At 52.1% G+C, this 20462-nt stretch overlaps 2 protein-coding genes across 4 annotated transcripts; both read left to right on the top strand.

Moving 5' to 3' along the window:
• The first annotated feature begins 231 nt into the window (after positions 1-231).
• Positions 232-5703, top strand: PIGT (phosphatidylinositol glycan anchor biosynthesis class T). Of its 2 annotated transcripts, none has more exons than XM_053958164.1 (12): positions 232-436; positions 825-1002; positions 1922-2049; positions 2533-2633; positions 2791-2877; positions 3129-3216; positions 3291-3388; positions 3665-3830; positions 3952-4120; positions 4556-4822; positions 4941-5024; positions 5157-5703. In XM_053958164.1, the coding sequence occupies exons 1-12, from the start codon at positions 247-249 to the stop codon at positions 5407-5409; spliced, it is 1809 nt and encodes a 602-aa protein (XP_053814139.1). In that variant the 5' UTR covers positions 232-246; the 3' UTR covers positions 5410-5703. The 2 variants fall into 2 exon arrangements, with proteins under 2 accessions (XP_053814139.1, XP_053814138.1); XM_053958163.1 differs by having other exon boundaries at positions 3920-4120; positions 4657-4822.
• Positions 5704-8405: 2702 nt separating this feature from the next.
• Positions 8406-16171, top strand: BLCAP (BLCAP apoptosis inducing factor). Of its 2 annotated transcripts, none has more exons than XM_053958840.1 (2): positions 8406-8579; positions 14544-16171. In XM_053958840.1, the coding sequence occupies exon 2, from the start codon at positions 14629-14631 to the stop codon at positions 14890-14892; it is 264 nt and encodes an 87-aa protein (XP_053814815.1). In that variant the 5' UTR covers positions 8406-8579; positions 14544-14628; the 3' UTR covers positions 14893-16171. The 2 variants fall into 2 exon arrangements, with proteins under 2 accessions (XP_053814815.1, XP_053814816.1); XM_053958841.1 differs by lacking the exon at positions 8406-8579 and adding an exon at positions 8768-9049.
• The last annotated feature ends 4291 nt before the right edge of the window (positions 16172-20462 follow it).

Below are 20462 nucleotides of genomic sequence, written 5' to 3'. Positions count from 1 at the left end.
GCGGTTCTGTGAAAGCGCTGGCGCTCGCTCCTGGGCTGGGGGCAGGCGCAGGCCCGGCCAGGCTGGCGCTTGTCCCCGCGGAGGCCCCAGCCTCGCTCCGTTCAGCAGCTCCAGGGCCAGGCCGGGACAGTCCCGCGGCCCGGGCGCACACGGCGTCTCCATGGCAACCCCGGAAGCGCCGCCATTGGCGGCGCGGGCGGAAGCGGAAGCGGAAGCGGCGCGGGGCGGGGCGGGGCGGGCGGTGGGATGGCGGCGGCGGCGTTGCTGCTGCTGCTGCTGGCGGCGGCAAGGCCCGGGCCCGGGCGGGCGGACGCGGGGCGGGAGCGGCGGGACGCGCTGCGGGAGGAGCTGCTGCTGAGCCCGCTGCCCACCGGCGATGTGGCCGCCACCTTCCAGTTCCGCACGCGCTGGGACGCGGACCTGCAGCGGGGCGCAGGTAGGGCGGGCCCGGCTTGGGCGGACCGCACCGCTATTGGCTGGCCCGGGGGCGGACCGCGCCGCTATTGGCTGGGGCGGTGCGCAGGGGCGGGGCTATCGCGGAGGGACCGCGCGACGTGATGGTTTGCCTCGAGCGATGACATCACGGGTGCGAGTGACGTCAGAGGCGGGGTGAGGTGAGCAGGGACAGGGCAGAGCGGGGCTGTGGGGACGGAGCATTGCGGTGACATCACACGAGGGGGCTCGGGGCCGTGAAGCAAACGGGCTGTGTGCGATGGCGCAAGCAGAGGCAGTGCTGGGGTGATGTCATGTTTGGGCAGGCCCTGGTGTGATGTCAGGGGAGGCGATCGGGGGATGAGATGGGCAGGGACTAACGCTGCCCACAGTCTCTCACTACAGGCTCTTCCCGAAGGCGCTGGGGCGGCTGGTGGCAGCGCTGGGCGTGCGGGAGCTCCACCTCGCGCTCACCCAGGGCTTCTGGCGCACCCGGTACTGGGGGCAGCCGCCCCTCCAGGCACCCGCTGGCGCTGAGCTCTGGGTCTGGTTCCAGCCCACGGTCACCGAGTAGGTACCCCAGCCATGGATCTGTCCCTCTGGGTCCCCTCTCTGGCCACTGCTCCCAGGAACTGTTGCTCGCCTCTCCTGAGGCAGCCACGGTGTGTGAGTGGGGTTGAAAAATGTCTCCTGGAAAGAAGAGCCCAGAAGTAGCTCTAAAAAACCCACAGAACATACCCCATCTGTTCACAGCACAGGATGTGGTGCTGAGGGCAAATCCTTGTTCACTAGAGGCCCAAGTAATTCCCCTGTGGGCTCTGTGATGACAAGCACTTAGCGGTGGCACAGAGAGAAATAACACTGATGTAACCAAGCAGTGGGTGTGTGTGTCATTGGGAGAAAACAGCATGGGGGATGAGGGTTCAGAGTGGATTACTGCACTAATACAATGGGGCTATATCTTGACCTCTCATCCATGACTCACTTCCTTTGACTCCCATCCAATACCTGTCACCATCTCCCTTAGCACACCACCCCTGTTCAAGCTGCAGCAGCCCTGAGGGGACTCACAGAGCTCTCTCCTCCCTGCAAGTGTCCCATTCCTTGTCTGCTGGTCGGGTCAGCCTTTGGAGCTGCACCAAGGCATTGCTTTGGGTCTCACAGCCCCTTCCCCATTCACATACATCACCTCCTGCATGCTCCCTGTTCCCCTGGCCTCTCTCCTTTCATACCAGCTGTGCCCACCACCATGTCCCTTGGCTGTGTGATGCCTGTGAGTCCCTGCTGTGTGTCCTTCAAATCTGATGTGTCAGAATAAAATACCAAGAGAGCTGGGGAGTGCCAGCCCAGCAGTCTCTCTGCACACTTCATGCAGCTTCGATAACCCAGTGTGGTCACCCCGCTGTATTTTCTGAATGTTACTGACTTAACACTTGTTGTTTCAAGGACTTGAGCTGCTGAGTAATCTCTGGTGTCTGTTCTCACACAGTGTTGACAAAGCCTGGAAAGAACTGAGTAACATCCTTTCGGGAATATTCTGTGCTTCTCTCAACTTCATTGACTCGACCAACACAGTGATTCCAACAGCATCCTTCAAACCCCTGGGTTTAGCCAATGGTGAGCCTGGCTCTGCCCTCTCACTCTTGCCTCTCACTTCAGTTCTGCCCTGTGCTACTACCAGCATTCCAAGTGCAGGTGCTGCAACAGCTCTGGGTCTGGGTGTGTACAACAGCATCTGTTAACCTCTTCCTGGAAGGACTTCCTCTCCCTACAAACAAGGCTTGGATTTAAACAGAAGAAACCCACAAGTAGTACATGGCAGATGCTCCCAGGCCGTTATCTGTCTCCATGAAAAGTGTTTTATGAAACAGTGAGGGCTACACGATTTAAGGCACTGACAAAAAAAGGTCTGCTAGGATATATCCTTACCCATTCTTTCCAATCACTCCGAACAGAGTGGGATCTTCTGGTGGAGCTCACGGCATTTCAAGCATACTGAAAGGGTGGTGGGATGTGGGGTACACTGGGGGTGGAACAGATCTGCTGCTGTGCTCATGCCTGTAGCAATGCCAGCCTGCTGACCTCCCTCTCCCTGCCCAGGGACAGATCACCATCTCCTGCGTTACGCTGTCCTGCCCCGGGAAGTCGTCTGCACAGAGAACCTCACCCCTTGGAAGAAGCTGCTGCCATGTGGCTCAAAGGTAAAGACAAGTCCTGCTGCCTAATTGGGCCACTCCTGATGGACCTGGGCTCCCAGCAGCAATCTGGGAGCATGCACTGGGAAGTTCCCTCAGGGCCTTTCTCTCAGTGGGAGCAGAGGAGAGGGCAGGGGCTGAGTTTCTCCTTTGTTCCCTGCAGGCTGGGCTCGCTGTGCTGCTGAAGGCCGAGCGCTTGTTCCACAGCAGCTACCACTCCCAGGCAGTGCACATCCGCCCCATCTGCAGGGTAAGTGCTGGGCTCAGCTCCCTCCCTGAACCCCCCAAGAGAAAATCCAACCCCCCCCCTGTCACATTGCAAGGTATCACACTGGTTTGCCCAGCTACCAGTGACAGGTTCACTGTGTCTAACACAGCTGTCATCCTGCTTCTCTGGTAACCCCAAGGGAAATCTTGCAGTCGTGGTGGAGTTCCAGCTCCATCCTGGTGTCTTCCCCCTCCAGAAGGTGTATCAGAGCCGCTTGTCTCTTTCTTGTCCAGGATGCCTCCTGCCTGGCTCTGTCCTGGGAGCTCAGACAGACCCTCACTGTGGTCTTTGACTTCTTTTCCAGTGGCCAAGGAAAGAAAGGTAAGCTTGGTGGCTGTGCTTGAGTGCTCCCAGCCTGTAGCACTTGACCTGCCACCTGACCTTGCTTCCCACAGACTGGTCCCTCTTTAAGATGTTCTCTCGCACACTGACTGACACGTGTCCTCTGGCATCACAGAGCAAAGTCTACGTTGACATTTCCCCTAAGAACAAGGTAAGCTCATGGGCCAGAAAGCATGCCCTGCTCCCTCAAGTCAGCCACTTCATGTGGCTCTGAAACATCCTCACCTCCAACCTCTGCATGGCCTGGCCTCTCAGGGCTAACAAGGGAGGTGATTTCTTTGCTCTGAGCAGGGCTGAGGGGATGAGCCTGGTGGTGTTAGCAAGAGCACGGAGCTGGCTGTTGGGTGGCAAAGCTCAGGGCTACCTGGAGGGACTTTGCCCAGTGCTGCCAGTTTCTTCAAGGTCACGGTCCATTTGCTTTCCTCAGGAAAAGGAGCTACTGGAAGTGTCCCCCCCTCCAACATCAGTACACGAAGCTATTGTCCAGGGAGACAAGAAAACCTATGCTGTCTATGACCTGCTGAGCCCCTCGCTCTTCAACACATCTCGCAGCCTCAATGTGCAGCTGAAGTGGAAGCGGCCCCAAGACAGCTGTGAGTGAGCAGAACTTCACTTCATCTGCACCACTAGCCAGGGCTCCAGGGCTGAAAATCACCCCACTCCTGTCCTTCCTCTTCCACAGCGGAAATGCCCATTCCCACACTCCATGCTCAGCGTTATGTGGGGGGGTACGGGCTGCAGACCGGGGAGATCTGCACCCTGATCTACAACACGCACCCCTACCGAGCCTTCCCCGTGATCCTGCTGGAGACTGTGCCCTGGTACCTGCGGCTCTACGTGCACACCCTGGCTATCATCACCAAAGGGAAGGAAAACAAGCCGAGTAAGTGAACTCTCCAAGCAGCACATGCCACCCAATTCCCTTGGCGTGAGCAGCTCATTCCAAAGATGGTTTAGTCCCTCCCTCAGGCCCCAGTGATCACTGGGAAATTGGATTGTGAAACAAAACATTTTAAGATGTTTTCCTAGCCCCAAGTTCAATGCTCACAGCAGATGAGACCATTAAGTCTGTTTTATTTATAAGAGGCACATGGATGGTGTTTCATAATCCAACAAGGCTTTAAACCAACATGAATTATTTTTGTAGCACAGGAAGCTCAATTTAAAACGGATGATTGGGTTTTATTTTGGATTTGTACCTTCCCTTATGAATACCTGACTGTCATGGGTTAGTAGCTTTAAAGAACAGCTAAATTTAGCTTTAACACATGCTTTTTGCTATGTGTACATCTTCACTTGCCCAGAAAACCTCTCTCAGGACAGTGGAAGCAGGAGCACCCACCTCATGGGAGATGTCCAGGCAATGTGAGATTGGACAAGGTTCCCCTGGTGCCATTGCTGAAATCTCTTTGGGGTTAGGTTACATCCACTACCAGCCAGCCCAGGACCGGAGACGGCCTCACCTCTTGGAAATGCTGATCCAGCTACCAGCCAACTCTGTCACCAAGATCACAATCCAGTTTGAGAGGGCCTTACTGAAGTGGACAGAGTACCCACCTGACCCAAATCACGGCTTTTATGTCGGGTAATGACATTCCTCAGCTCTTCATCTCTTTCTGGGCTTTGCATAAGACTTACTGCCCAGGTCTCTGGAGATGTCTTTCCTGTCAGGACTGACACTGGCGTGTTCTTTGTGCCCTTAGTTCATCTGTGCTCAGTGCCCTGGTGCCCAGTGTCACTGCAATGAAGGACGTGGATGTGGAGCAGAGCCCTCTCTTCACCTCGCTGTGAGTGTGCTGGTGCTGGGAAGCGAGGCTGTGCCACAACCTGTGGGCTGTGGCTGCTCTCATCCTCTCTGGTGAGCACAAAGCACTGGTCCTGTGCAGGCTGACCCTGCCTTTCCTTCTTCCACTCTCCAGGTTTCCTTCCTCCGATGGTTCCAGCTATTTTGTGCGCCTGTACACGGAGCCACTCCTGGTGAACCTGCCAACACCAGACTTCAGCATGCCCTACAATGTCATCTGCCTCACCTGCACCGTGGTGGCCGTGTGCTACGGCTCCTTCTACAACCTGCTGACCAGAACGTTCCATGTGGAGGAGCCCAGCCGGGGCGGGCTGGCCAAGCGGCTGGCCAACGTCATCCGAAAATTCAGGGGGGTACCCCCACTCTGAGAGGAGCCAGGGCAGCCAGCACTGCCTGCTGGGCTCTGTGGGGAGACAGACAGCAGAGCACTGCTGCCTCTTGTCTTGCTGGAAGCAGCTTGTTCTGTTTTGCTGCTGGGAACTCTCTTTGGGATCCAATAAGCCGAGAGATCACTTCCATTGCTAAGATGGGAAATGGCTCTAAGCCCGTTGACTACTGAACTGCACTGCTGTGGGACTGGGAAAAGTAAAAGACTTCTGCTTGGGAGAGGTGTAACTTACATGCTGGGAATGGTTGCTGGAAGTAAACTGGAGTGTTTTGTATGTTTGTGCTGCTCCTGGTTGGTTTTGCTTTCTCAGCTCATGGGCAGAGTTGACCCTCTAAGGGTCAACTCTGAGCTGCCAAGTCTGTAGCACACTGCCTGGATCAGCTGGGATTTGATGCAGGCAGGACCAGGCAAGGGGGTTTGATCTGCAGAAAAGAGAGGGATTCATCTGCTCTAACATCTCACCTTTCACAGTTGCCATGTTTCACATATATGTGTCCTGTCACACTTGGCCACATTGGAGCCAGTTTGCAAATTAATTATTGGGCACAGTGTATGTCTGCCCCCTCACCAACAGCAAGGGTTTATTTTCTGTCACAGGAAAAACCTGCTCTTGCTCACAGCTTCTATTTGGAGGATTTTGAAACCCTCCACCTGCTCACCTCTCTGCCACAGCACAAGATTCTCCTCTGCACCCACAGTGTCCCTGGAGCTTTGGGGAGCCTTGGCTCAGCAGACCCCAAGTGCTGAGCTGCAGCCAGCCCTGGGCTGGGAATGCAGGAACACTGGCACCACTGTGTTTCTCAGTTATTTTCTCAAAATACAAATTACCACCTTGTGGTTCACACAGGGCAGCGGGAGGTCAGTGGTGGTGCTGCTTGGCCTCTGACAGTGCTGCTTTCAGGGGTATGCCCTCTTCATCTCAGATGTGGCTTTTGTGATTGCAACAGACACTGCTTACAGCCAGCTAAACAAAGGACAGGGAAATCACTGGAAGAAATACTCCCCAGAACCAAAGCAGAGCACAGCCAGAGGTCCTTTAAAAGCTTCTGCTTGAACAGAAAGGCCATAAAACCCCCATGGCCTCCTGTCCTGCACAGAACAAGCTGTTCCCACTAGCCTGGGATTACCTTTCCCTTCCATGCCAGAGGTGCTTTTTACTCTGCAGCTCCTTACAGATCCACTCCACTGGATGGCTCCATGCAGCCTGCAAAGCCTGCTGAAATACGAGTTTTGGACCATCCCTCTCTGTTCCTGCCTGCTGAAAAAGATGCCACGGGGCTGGGAGCTCACAGCCCTGCCAGCCAGGCTTCAAGTGCAAAATGAAATTTCTTTATAGAAAGCCAGAACTACAAGCAAAACCCAAGCGAGCAGACAGCTCCCACAGCAGTCTGAGGCATGAGGGTTCACATTGCAGTTTGCAAAAGGATTTGCAGACCTCAAGTTGTGTCAGGTTGGATCCAGTATCAATCCTGCAGACTGCAACCAGCAGCATGTGCTGGAGCAGCTCAGAGCAGCCCAGTTCCCCGGGTGAAGCCTGCTTGCTGCTGGTGTTGGGTGGGGTCCTGAAAGTCCCCTGAGTGCCATGGGAATCATCAGCTGGCATCTAGTAGTTATTTTTACTATGAACCATCAGAGCTGGCATCAGCCAAAGGCTTTAGGGCCACTCCTATGCAGTGCCATAAACCAGGAATTTTAAACACCCCATAAAGAGGTCAGCCCAGAATAATGGCAGAGCAGAGGGAAACTATGCTGGGCTGGATACACTCTTGTTGGGCCATTGGGAGAGCAGATCTTATCATAACTATCAGAAATGCACAGGCCAGCCAAGTGGAAAACTGTGGGAAATGTGGGTGGCCCTGCAACTGTGGCTGGGTGGGTTTTAAATGGTTGTGAAAATGCCAGATCTTGTTCTTTGGGGTTTTTGTTTTTCCTGGACTATTTTTTTTTCTTTCCCTTGGGTTACTCAGTGCAGGACAGACATGGAGCTCCCCGAGGCAAGTCAGGGGAGGGCTGTGAAGATGACATCTCTCTTATAAGGAAAAGCTGAGGGAGCTGGGGCTGTTGAGGCTGGAGGAGAGACGATTGAGGGGGGAGCTTATCAATGCCTGTGAGCAGCTGCAGGAAGGGTGTTCTGAGCATGGAGCCAGGCTCTCCCCGGTGGTGCTGAACAGTGGGATGAGGTAACATCAGGTCCCACCTGAACATGAAGACCTTTACTGCATGGGTGACTGGAACAGGCTGCCACGGAGATATCCCCGTGCCCCTGGACACGATGCAGAGCACTGTGCTCGAGGGGACCCAGCGGGGCAGGGGGGCGCAGGGATGGCCTGCAGTGCTCCCTGCCCTGCCCAGCCCCGCTGTCCTCCGTGGCTCTGAGGCAGCGCAGCACAAGGTGCAGTGGAGCGTGCAAACACAATTTAATAATAACCACAGAATATGCTGCGTTGGAAGGGCCCCCTCAGGATGCCTGAGTCCAGCTCCTGGCCCTGCACAGGACACCCCAGCAGTCCCACCCTGTGCCTGAGAGCGGTGTCCAAACGCTCCTAGAACTCAGAGAGGCTCAGAGCTGTGACCACTGCCCTGGGGAGCCTGTTCCAGTGCCCAACCACGCTCTGGGTGAAAATCCTTTTCTAGTATCCAGCCTAACCCTCCCCTGACAGCTTCAGGCCATTCCCTCGCTCCTGTCACTGGTCATGAGAGCCCCAAGCGATCGGAGCTGCCCCTCGTGAGGAAGCTGTAAGCAGCGCGCTGAGGTCTCCCCCTTAGTCTCCCCTTCTCCAGGCTGAACAGCCCAAGCGTGGCTCACTACAAGAACCCATAAAGACAAAAATCTTTTCACAAAACGAGAATCCGGCCGAGGCCGGCTCCCAGCGCCGCCCTCCCGTGCGCAGGCGCAGCGCCGTCCGCGCAGGCGCAGCACCCGCCGCGCTCCGCTCCCGCCGCGCGGGGCTGCCCGGACCCGCCTGAGGAGCGGCCGCTGCCCGCGCCCCCGCCCCGCCGGCGGAGCCGCAGCGCACCGGGGCCGGCAGCGCTCCCGGGGACAGCCGCCCGGCCGCCTGGGCAGCGGGGCGTCCCCCGGCTCCCGGGAGGCCTCTCCCTCCTTCCTAAGGGCGGCCCCGGCAGGGCGGCGTGAGGCGGCGGCACCGCGCGGTGAGTACGGGCCGGAGAGCAGCCGGGGCCCAGCCGGCGGAGCGGGGGAACGCTGCGAGCTTCGGGGGTCGGGGGGAAAAGCGGGAGGTTTCCCTGCCGCCGAGGAGCCCCGCGCTCGTAGCCCTGCGTGCGCCGGGATGGAACAGGCTTCAACCGACCCTGAGCTCGGTGCCAGCATGGAAATAACAGCACTGTGTGTGCCCTCCCCTCCCTTCCTTCTGCTCTCGGCCACGAACCTCTCGTAGCTCTCGTTAGCGCCTTCTGAAAGGAAACCCGGGCCCGTTTCTCCCCAGGGCAGCACAATGCTCTGACGAGCTTTTGTCCAGGCAGCTGGACTGGGATGGGCCTTGTGGGTCCCTTCCAGCCCGGGATATTCTGTGATAGTTTATGAATACAGCGCTCTGCAGCGCTGTTGTGCCCGGCCAGGCATCCTCCCCGGGCACCCGTACATGCTTTGAGCCAGCTACAAAGTGAGTTTACAAGCTGTTCTGTCATACGAACATTGCTCGTGACATCCCAAACGTGCAAGTGCAAGAGAAGAGGAAAAACAAGCTCTTGAACGCAGTTCACAACATGCTCATGCTGAACTCTCCCATACTTCCCTGGTACCGAAACATTTCAATGGACCTTGCAAATACTGTCATACTGTCGTAGTGCAGTAACCTTTGTCTTTCCAAACTGTAGGTCATAACTCCTCACAGCTGCTCAAACAGCATTTTTGCCTTTCCTGATCTGAGATGCAGAAAACTCACCTTTATCAGGCTGTATTTGGACCTCTGAAGCCTGCTGAAGGCACAAAAGGTAGATAAGAGGTCCAAATTAAAGCTACTTTTCTCAGGGTGCTTGGAATGGGCCTGGAAGTTGTGATCTTTGGCAGTTAAAGGTAGAAGGTGGGAATGAGGACCTCTAAAATTAATGAATTAGTACAAATGAAAGTAGTAATACTTCAGATGACAACTGTGACTGCTGACATCTCTTCCCATCACAGAGCTGGCTGACTTAAGCTTCTGCTTCTCTGATTCCTGATGATTTCCAGGCCCATTCCAAGCACTCTGAGAAAAACAATTAGTTTTAGTTGGGATCTCTCCTGTGCCTTCCTGTTCATCGGTGGAAAAGGATTCACTCTGGTGCTGTGAGGGCATTGCAGTCCAAATGGAGTGGACATGCCTCTGGACAAAAGCTCATCCATCCCCCATCAGGAATGAAGCTCAGAGGGCAGCTTTGGAAGTGCTGAAAAGAGTGGTTCAACAGACAGCTTCCACTTTTCACCAAGTGAATTGCTTTGGCTTGTGTCTAGCTTGAGAAATCAGCACTAACCCCAAGTCTTGGTTAGGAAAGGATTTGTTGCTCTTTTTGGAAACTGTTGTGATTACATTGCACCATTTCTGAGTCTACATCAAGTGTCCAAGGCATGATCCAAGACTAGGGTAAGGCCTTTGCCAAAAAGTATAGACTCACTCTTTCCAGCTGAGTCATACCAGCAGATAAAGCTTTTAAAAAAATTGAAATAATAGTGGCAAGGCTAAAAAAAACCCTAGAGAAGTTAATCCCTGCTGCAAATTTAGGTCTTAAAGTTTGAGCAGTTCTTGGGTTTACGACAGAGGGTTGGCATCTGGGAAGCTGGTCTGCTGTTGCTTTTCTTAGCTGAACTCTTCAAACTTGTCACTTGATAGTTCTTCACGTCTCTTTTTGTCCCAGTGCTTTAGATGTGTATTTTTCAGCAGCTGTTTTGGGTGCTGTGTGATACTTGAGTTGGTTTTGAACACACGCTGGCAGTGTGAAGGACTGCCCACACACATCAGTTAGTATTTGTGGCAGGGTTTTTGATTGAAACCATTTTGAGCAGACAGGTGAGCATTGTAGGTAAGAAACACATCCCTGAGGCTTCCTATTTGGTGTATGTGCACTGGATAACTTGAGAGACTTTTATCTAACCAGTGTGGCTTTTCATCACAAGCAGAGACCTCAGCTTTTGGGAAAGGGGGAGGATGATACCAGCACACCCCAACAAAAAGGTTACTCAGTGTTTTATTGCAGACCTTTCAGCTCTCAGCCTGGGAAAGTCTTTCTGTAGCATCTGCTGGGGGAGTTCTTTGTGGACAGCACTGGCTTAAAGGCTGCCTTTGTAAGGTCTGAGCAAGCTTACCCTGGAAGTGCTTAGGGAAATCTGGCTGATTATTCTCCCCTTCCAGGGTAAATGGACTGTTAAAGAATTCAAATGTTCTTGAGAAAGATACAGACTTGGTATTGACATACTGATGTGTCAAACCTGTGGTGTAGGAACATCTCTCAGTGTGTTAATTGCTGACTTAGTTTGTAGAATATGAAGGAACAGCTTGCTAGCTCCTCAGATGGATTTATTCCAAAACGTGACTGATCCATTGCAAAGCAGTGCACTGTGCTACTCACTCTAGACCTGTCATAATTGAAATTTTGTTTCTGCTTGGGAAAGGTCTGCTGCTGCCTTTGCACTGGAATTCCAAAATCCTTTGCACAAACATACACCAGTAGGACCTGAATGTTTTTGGGAGGGAAGATGACAGCCAGGAGGGCTGGGAATGCAATGGAAGCCAGCTAATAACATGTGGAAAAGCATTGGTGCTTGCTTATTAAGGGGGTGTGCAGTGAACCTCCCCTGGCTGCTCCTCTGCCTGCAGGAACTGGTAGGAGGAGGCTCTGGCAGCACGTGGAGATCAGGCTGGGCCACAGTGGGAGCATCACCAGCTCTGCTGCTGAGGGGTCTGAAGTGAGTTCAAGTGGCTCCAGGAGCTGTGGTGAGCTGAAAGGAGGAAGTGGGAAGGAGCTATCAGGTAAACATGAGTGGCCACCGAATCAGGTGACATGAGGAGCAGCACAGGAGCAGGTTTGGGGATAGCAGGACACTGGGCTGGCTGAGGCAGGAGGTGAGTCAGGCAGGGGAGAACATGAGCAGCTAGTTGAGGGAAAACAGGATGCAGTTGTGAAACCAGTTCTGTTGGGTGACAGGTTATTATTTGCTCTGGAACATTTGGCTTGGATTGTGACGAGGGGACAAAGAAAACTAGGTAGGAACCTTTAATTTGTAATTTTCACCTTGCTTGAGAAACTAGGCAAAACCAAATATTGTTGTGGCTTTCAGAAGGATCTGCCTGTCCTGGGCATGAAGGAGAATGTTCCCTGCTCAGTGAAGAGCTGATAGCAGGAGGTGCTGTTTCTCTTGGATCAATAGAGTGTAAAGAGAACTCAGCCTCAATGCCAGCTCTACAGAGAGTCTCTAGTGAAGAGCACATATCTTACTGGTGGAAAGTCCCTTGAGGGACACAGAGCTGTAGCAGCCTCCAGTAGTAAGTACTTGGTCTAGGATCAGCTGTGGGATACAGCAAAGGGTCCTCAGCCTTTAACTGGTTGGTAGTGAAGGGAGACGTGAGAATAAAAGCAAGCTGACTACGGATACAAAGAGCAGCTGTTTGAATGGCTGCATTTGGCAGAAATCCAAGAGGTTTGTAGGTTGAAGGGCATTGGCATTGAAACTTCATAGTAAAAATAACTACTATTAAATGGTTCTTTATTCTGCAGTGGTTGTATTGATTGCTACAAACAACTGGTTCTTGCAGGAAATACTAGTATTTAAAAATGAGTAACTTGTTGTGAGATGGCTTTGTGTTTGTAGGAACTGCACAAGTAAAGCTTAGACACTTAAAATCAACTCAGTATTTAGTGTTATTGTTAAGAGCATTGTAGGAGCGAGGAGGCCAGACTATGAAATACAAAGTGTAGCTAAAACACAAATTATAATTATTTTCTAACTGTAGTCAGTTGTAAAGTTGGGGGTTAAAGGCTCAATAGTGACACATGACCCTATTAAAGCTGAGAGATTTGTGACATTAGTTCTGAAAAATTCTAGTTCTTTGTTTCAACCTTGTGCTACTTAACAGACACATTCTTTACCCATTTCTTTACTCTAGAGACAGAAAACCCAAAGCAAAGTAGGCACTTTAAACTAAAGTTTCGAGAACAGGTGACACAAATTGCCACAGAAGTCGAGCTGATGCAACTTAGGGCTGGATCTAGCAAAAACATAACATGATATTTAAGCAGTGATTTTTAATGCTCGGTGTTTGGAGCACTTGTGAGAAAAAAAATGCAGGAAACTTCAAGAAGGGAACATTTCAGGAGGATTAAGGCAGCCGCAGATCATTGATTTAGTAAAACTTGCTGCATTCAAAGCAATCTGAACTGGAAAGTTGGGTGATGGGGTTTAATTCCCTTCCTGTTCAAATATTTGTTGTTAGATCTTTTTCTCTCCGCTCTTCCCCTGGAAAAAAGTTCTCTAGTACTTCTGTGGTATTGTTTACTCCAGAGACATCTGAGCAATTCACAAAGGCAAGCAGACAGCATGTTTTGTTATGAAATGAGTAATAGCTAATTCCAGTTTACAGATGGGGAAAAGGCTTGGGACTAGACTTGACCTTAAAGAAACAAGTGAGTGACCTACCTAAAACAGGACTAACACTGGGGGTTTTATTCCTATGACTTGCCTTTATCTGTATTGCAGCATAAAATAACTTTTTCCTTACTCTTTGGCTACTGAGCTGTAGCTTAGTTTTACTAATTGAACTCCAGCTGCTCTCTCTGCTGGAGAACACTCCCTTGCAGGAGCACCAGCACAATGTACTTCCCCACATAATGTTTGTGCTGGTGGGGATGTTTGCCTGCATTTTCCTGCTAACATTAAAGTAAAATAGATCGTGCTGCTCAGGATGGCAGCATTTCCTGCTGCTGACAGCAGAGCCCATTGCTACCTGCGAGACAAGTCTGACCTCAGTGTTCTTTTGGAAGAGAATCTCGTGTGGTTTTCTCTTGGCTTTTCCCTGCGATCCCTCATTCTCCCTCCCTTTGCCAGGAAATCCCTTCTCCTGCCGACAGGAGCCAGTGGAATGTGCTGTTTGTTTACATTCTCACTCCTTCATCCTACTAACCTTCCCACCCCCCAGCTGTAATCCTAACAGGCTCGGCTGAGCCTTTCATCCTTCTGAGGGAGCACTGCTCCATTGAGTAATTGCAGATACGAGGCTTTCTGCAAGGAGCTGTCCCCACCAGACTTTTCTTGGGGGTGAGGCATTTATTGTTTTTAAAGCCATTTGAAATTCTTGAAGGGGTTTGTAGTGCTTCAAAGGAAAAAACGAAGCACACACTTAATGTCATTGCTAAAGGTAGGAGCAGGTTTTCTGGACTTGTAGTGAGCTGCCATCTCTGCCTAGGAAAGCCCTTAAAGCTCAGTTTCCAGAGGGTTTTATAATAATCCAAGTGAGGAAATCCTGTGCTTACAGCACTTATGGAAATTGCCATTTTGAGCCTGTCCCCCCATTTGGTCTATTCACATACTTTATCTTATCTGACTTTAGCTGTTTGGCAAGGATTATAAATCTTTAAGCTGGGACTGTCCTCCCCTTTGTTTTACAGCCTGGATGCTGCTAGGGCTTTCCTGGGTAGCTTGATGTGTAGCTGGAAGACTTTATTGTTTGTGTGCAGAACAATTCCTTATACTAATGCTTCCTTAGCATTTCTCTGTAGCACCAAATAATGATTACCCTTCAACTGCATTTCTTTATATCATCTCTCAAGCCTTTGGACTGTGTTGGATTGATGTGTGTAGGGAAGGCTGTGGCAGCTTGTTTCCCATTTCCACCTCTCCCTTTCTGTTCCTGCGCTGTGCTAAAAAGGTCTCACTTGTTAGCCTGGATGAAGGCCTGAGGAACAGAGGACACAGGATACACTTCCATACCAGCATTAGCTGATCCTGTCCCCAGCTGGGTGGTTCAGAAAGCAGGAAGCTTTCTACCAGCTCCAAGACACACTAGAATTTAGTATTGGGAGTTCAACCATCAGCATATGATGCTTGGAACAAATGAAGCTTTAGAAGAATGTCACTTGATTTTTTTCCCTGCATTTCTCTGAGAGTCTGACATTTTCTCGTCCCTACAGAGCAGCCTGCCCTCCGGAAGAGTTGCTGGAGCCTGTTCTGGAGCACTTCTGACTGCTACTGCCAGCGAGGCCCCAGCCAGCCACGATGTACTGCCTTCAGTGGTTACTACCTGTCCTGCTCATACCCAAGCCCCTCAACCCAGCATTGTGGTTCAGTCACTCAATGTTCATGGGATTCTACCTGCTCAGTTTTCTCCTGGAACGGAAACCTTGCACAATTTGTGCCTTGGTCTTCCTGGCAGCTCTATTCCTCATCTGCTACAGCTGCTGGGGGAACTGCTTCTTGTATCACTGCACAGGATCCCAGTTGCCAGAATCAGCTCATGATCCCAATATAGTGGGCACCTAGAAAATCATAATCTTCCAGTCTGCTGAGGGCTCTTATTTTGCTTTTTAAAAAAGGGGTGGGGCTGGGGAGGAGGGGGGTGTTGGGTGTGGGACTGGAGTAAGGACAACCTATTTCCTGTAACTGTGCGTGGACTGGAGTGGCAAATTCTTCCCACTCTGCCTGTGAAATTCAGCTCGTTTACTGTGTGAACTCTGGCAGCACCACCTGCTTTTTTAGAAGCAGAAGTCTTTTTTTTTCCTTTCCCGTATCACCGGGAGCAGACACCAGCCCTCTCAACTGAGAACTGCTGGAAGCCTGAGCTGCTGGCCCCTGCCCAGCTGGGAGTGCTGGGGTTGTGTGTCACTTGTCTGCATTAGGCCATGGTGGTCTAACTCAGGGCTCTTGGCCCACTGATCCTGCTTGAATAGCTACAAGATTCTCTCAGTCTCTCTTTGTGGGGAGCCAGCCTTCCCACCTTGCTGATCAAGGGCGAGTGCAACAGCTCACAAATGGACTTGGCCAAAAGCTGCTGGAGCCAGAGGCAATTGAGTCATCTCCTCCTGCTCAGCCTGCCAAAGAGATGTGTGCACTGCCGAAGTGCTTTCTGAACTCTTTGCTCCAAGATCCCAGCCTGAAAGCCTCAGTTATGCGTTATGCTGCTGCTTTTATAAAGCCTGACAGGCAGTAGAGACTCTCTCTTCCCCTCCTCCTATATGTCCCAGGTTTACCAAGGTATTGACTGTTGGGAGAAAGAACCAGCATGCTGCAAGACACAGAGTTTTGGAAGCCACTGTGAACTTTACCCTACAAAACTCATGCTAGCCTGAAAGGCTGGGTGTGGGCAGGGCAGGAGAGGATCCATGAGGTGGAGGCATGGCTTGAAGCAGTAAATGCTTCAGCCATTTTCAGAGATAATGGTTTTGGGCCAGAGGTGACAGAAGGTGCTGGTGCTACTGACTAGAGAAGGGCAGAGGCTGAAAAATGCCTGGTGTCTCCAGCTTCCCTGGCAGAAGGATGTCAAGAATCCAAGGTGCTGGTGGGTCAGGCCTACAGCCTGGGGCAGAGGTTGGTTTGTGAGAAGCCTTAGAGGTTGACACAAAACACTTACCTCTAAACTTTGAAGGTTTCCCTCCCCTTTGCCATCTGTTTGTCTTTCCTTCAGTCTTCTGGTGGAGAGCAGCAGAAGTGGTTGTTGCTGTCCTGAGGCAGTTCAAGCTATGAGGTTGTGAAACTTCCAGAGTATTGTTTGTTCATTGCACAGCTGTTCAAAATGTTTAATAAAGCTTTATAAACTTTGGTCTATGGCCTCCTGCCCAGCATGATGCATTGGCTGCTCATTGTGGATGCCTTAGCCCAGCAATCACGTGTCCCTGCATTGTTCTGTTCCCAGCACAGCAACCCCCAACAGTCTCCAGCAAGAGGCACAGCCTGTTTGCCCTGTAGCTCCCAGTACTGACTCCTCTTGACTGTTTAGGTTCACCATGGGGCTGACTGGGAGCCAGACTGGCAATTCCTAAACAGCCTCATCATAACCAGAAGCACCTCCTGTGTCGTGTCTGCACTTATGTGACAGATTCCCCTTTTTCTTGCTGCTTAGGAAATTAAACCCCTGAGCTGTGTCCTGGAAGCCGCTAATCCCCAGCGCCGACAGTAAAAGTGTCTGCTGGGTGCCCACGTGGTGTAAGCCCATCCCATGACACCACATCACCCCAGCCTGTCCCTCTGCTCAGGGCAGCCCAGCTGCCACCAGCCATCCAGGAGGGCACACGTGCTGGTGTGAGCCCTTCCCCAGCCTTGGCCATGCCCCTGTGTAGAGTGGGAAGAGACCGACTGGGATCCAACAGTGCCCAGAAGCACCTGAGAGTGTTAAAGGGTGTGGGAGCTATGTTGCTGGCACTGAGACTGGCTTTATCCCTTGCTCTGAAGACCAGGTCCAAGCTGGAAAGAGTTCAGGGCATATTATTGTTTACATGATTAAAGAAAACCATGTGCCACATCAAAAATAGATGTGACAGCTCTGTCACCTGTCAGGCTGAGGGAAACCCCAGTAGCTGTCACATCAACTCAGGCATAAATAACAAATGGAAAGGAGAGGGGAGGGCACCCATGGCCAGCTGTGCTCTGAGCAACTTCTAAGTTTTAATGTAGTTAAACTAATGCATCCTGTTCTGTCAAGAGAACACTTCTGTTGCTCACTAGCCAAGTTGCACTTCACAGCAATTTAAATAAATGCTAGCCACGAAGCCAGACTATGCTTTGGATGAGAGGAAGCCCTGGCTTTGTATGTGGGGTTCAAGACAAGGTACAGCTGCGGGCTCTTGCCTTGTATGAAACCCAGCTCATAAAAAGCACTTCAAAAGAGGGAGGCTGCAGGACGGCTTTCAATGGGTTAGAAGCCTCCCACCCCTACTGCAGAGAAGGAGCACTCTTTGATGTGCACACAGCACTCTCCAGCACACTCTCTTACCCTCCTTAGGGCCCTGAGATACCATCTTCATTGTAAAGATAGAAAAGTAAAGCAACTTGTCATGGTCAGACAGAAAGCCTCGGGCAGAAGGAGGAACCCAACCAAGTCTCACATCCCATGCTAATGCCTGGTTCATCCTCCATAAAGAGACTGAAAAACCAGCCTGTGACTGCAGAACAGGTCAAACCCGATGGCTTCTGAAAAGCAGCATCACAGCTTCCCTGTCTGTGCACCACAGATGGGGCTGAGCCAGGACAGACACAGCCAGAGTGCTCAGCCAGGCGTTTGCCAGCCACATGGAAAAATGCTCACACGAGATGTTCTGCCCTTCTCTGCCACATGAACAGTGGGGTGGCTCTGTCCCTGGGTATCCTGGGGGCACCGTGGTGTCTCTGTGTGGGGACCACACAGGTGGGCAGCTGCACCAGTGGCTTAAAGCAGTGGGATGTAGAGCACAACCACTGCTGTGCACAGCCCCACTGAGCCTGGACACTGCCCGCAAGTGTCACTTGACACTTTGGCACTGAGTGAGTGTCATCACCTTGCTGAATTACAGAGTGTCCATCTGCCTCATGCTCCCTGGATACAGAGAGCTGGAGCCTTAAGCTGTTCCTTTGTCTTTCTGTATGAGGGAGAGATAATTTTCTAGGTCACATAACAGAACAGTGACACAGCAGGGTCAATAAAGGAAAAAAAAAAAAAAAAAACCCAAAAGCCAGCCCAGGTTCCAATCCTTAGAAACAGAGATGCAGCTTGGCTGAGGCAGTCCTTGGACTCCTCAGTACAGCTTTAGGGTCCAGGGGCTTTTCATACTCCTCCTCAACCCTTCTCAGGGAGAGGGAGCATCCCCAGGATGAGCAGCTGGAATACCACAAGGCTTGCTTTTTTTTTTTTTTTTTTAAGCTTTAGATCTGGCTGATATCCATGATAGCCCATCATCTTAGGATCTGATACTTGGCAGTTGAGCTGCCCAGCACTGCTCAGGGTGCAGGTAGGAATCAGCCTGCTCTCCCAGCATCTGCCTCTCATCCAGGGATCTTGCTGGGTGATTAGTGCCTCCTGCCTGGAATTCTCTTCCTGCTCACCCTGAGACAAGCCCACAATGTGGCCTTACAAACAGCAGCAGCCAGAGGAAAGAGACTGATCCCATGGAGGAGCCATTTGGGCTGGAAGCACCCACCAGTGGGCTCAGGGAGGCAGCCAAGTCTGGAGGCACAGTCCCACTGACAATAGCACCAGCCTTGTCCCCTCATCCTGTCACCCAGGCTGGTCCAGCCAATCTCCTGAGCCAGGCAGACCACAAACATCACTGGGGGTCACAGGTAGCCCTGCCCTACAGCTTTTCTCTGACACCAGGTGGTTTCCCAGCCGTGGGAGGTAAGCTACAGTCAGGTAAGGACTTTAGCCCTCCCCCAGAGCCTGAAGATTACCCCTTGGCAACAGGGTTTTGCTACTCTTCCAGCAAAGGCAAATCCTCTGGTAGTAGGGCAAGGGAGGACAGATGGCTCAGGTGCCACCCAGATGAGATCCAAGTGACAACAGCTGTGTCCTCCGAGTGAACACATGCTGGCAGCCTCCTGTCCACCCCTTGTTACCAGTGAGTAACAGGCACTGTGGGAGCTCTGGTGGCAGTGCCAGCAAAACCTGAGAGCCTGACACAGGGGGACAGTCCTGCTGTGAGCCAAACCTTTAACATACAGCACCCTGCTCCTGCCCCAGGAGATCTTCTGCTGCATTTAGGCTGTGGGAGAGACCCCAGACCCTCAGCACCACTTGGAATTTGCAGTTCAGGGCTGACCCTGTGTACTCAAAAGCATTTATCCTGTGGGAGCCAGGAGTCCACATTCTTGGGGAGTGCTACCACTGAGCTTTGGGTAAGTGAAGGGGATGCTCAAGTCAAACAACTCCTCCTCGCCATTTTAGAGCCCTTTGCCAACACAAACTGCACAGCACAGGACCCCTGCCTCCTCACTAGGGCTGCTCAGGGGCAGCCACAGCCCCACCCCAATACCCTCTTAAGATGCTGCCACTGAGGCTGAGGACAGGACAGAGAGAAGAGGAAGCAAACAGTGCCATAGGAAGGGCTTCCAGGGCTTGGAAGTCCTGAATCCAGTCCCCTCATCCCCTGCACACAAACCACCTCAGTTCCCCTGCACCTCCCGAGCGTCAGGCTGGACAGCAGCACCCTGGCCTCCCCCAGCACCCATCTCCTCATCCATTTCACCCCCCATGGCCATCCCATTCCCAAACAGCAACACCAAAGGTGCAGATCTGAGGGCTGGAGGAGCCACGGCCACATTGCACGGAGACCAAGGGACCTGCACACACGAGATAATCCCTCATTCACTTAATTGTTTTAAAGACAAACAAAACATAAAGCATTAAACTTTTAAGGAGATAAGACTGAGTCACTTACCAGTCTGAGGAAGAGGGAGCAGCCAGACTCGGGGGCTTGGGGCACTAAAGCCACGCCAGGCTGTGGTGATGATGGTAGTGGTGAAGGAGCAGCAGCAGCATCCACTCTGAATTTAGAAAACGCTCTATGCCCTGCACTGTGCAGTTTGTCAATTACTTAATCACCGAGTGAGGGATCCCATTCAGCACCCACTAATTACCTTAACACAGCAGGCTTGTTTCTTAGAGTTGTTGATAAAGCACATTCTGCTGAAGGGAGGCTGCCCCTGTCCTGTCCTGTCCCCCCCAGCCCAGCCTGGGTGGCTTCACTCAGGGACACTGTGCCCCATGCCCTGGCTTCTGGCAGCACAAGCAGCACCCCTGCCCTGCCCTGTGCCACACAATGGCAGAGTGTTCCAGGCTGGGGGCACACAGAACACCCCTCAGGCCTGACTGCAATGATTGTGTCACTTGCTTTTCCTCCAGGACTGCTGGAGATGCCAGACATGGCCCTGATCCTGTGCTGAACCATGAACCTGTCTGGGGAATGGCTCCAGCGACACAGAAGCCCCACCAGACCCCAGAAGCATATTCCAAAAAAAGTGTCTGAGGCACCAGGAGCTTCACATGGGTACTGCACATGCTCCAGGCAGCATCAGCTCCTCTAACAGGGATGCTAAGGAGCTAACAAGTCCTCTCATACACAAGCTACACTTCTGTTTTGTGAGGT

This window comes from Vidua chalybeata, chromosome 17, assembly GCF_026979565.1.
Source record: "Vidua chalybeata isolate OUT-0048 chromosome 17, bVidCha1 merged haplotype, whole genome shotgun sequence".
NCBI classification, from domain to species: Eukaryota; Metazoa; Chordata; class Aves; order Passeriformes; family Viduidae; genus Vidua; species Vidua chalybeata.
Note: the sequence above shows the minus strand (reverse complement) of the source record. Positions and strands in the feature narration are given on the sequence as shown.

What these genes read in the sequence shown, in the direction of transcription:
- PIGT (XM_053958164.1), top strand. Translation starts at nt 247, where the DNA reads ATGGCGGCGGCGGCGTTGCTGCTGCTGCTGCTGGCGGCGGCAAGGCCC. An exon ending in ACATTTCCCCTAAGAACAAG is followed by an intron (nt 3,389 to 3,664) that starts GTAAGCTCATGG and finishes TGCTTTCCTCAG; the next exon opens with GAAAAGGAGCTACTGGAAGT. An exon ending in GAAGCGGCCCCAAGACAGCT is followed by an intron (nt 3,831 to 3,951) that starts GTGAGTGAGCAG and finishes CTCCATGCTCAG; the next exon opens with CGTTATGTGGGGGGGTACGG.
- BLCAP (XM_053958840.1), top strand. Translation starts at nt 14,629, where the DNA reads ATGTACTGCCTTCAGTGGTTACTACCTGTCCTGCTCATACCCAAGCCC.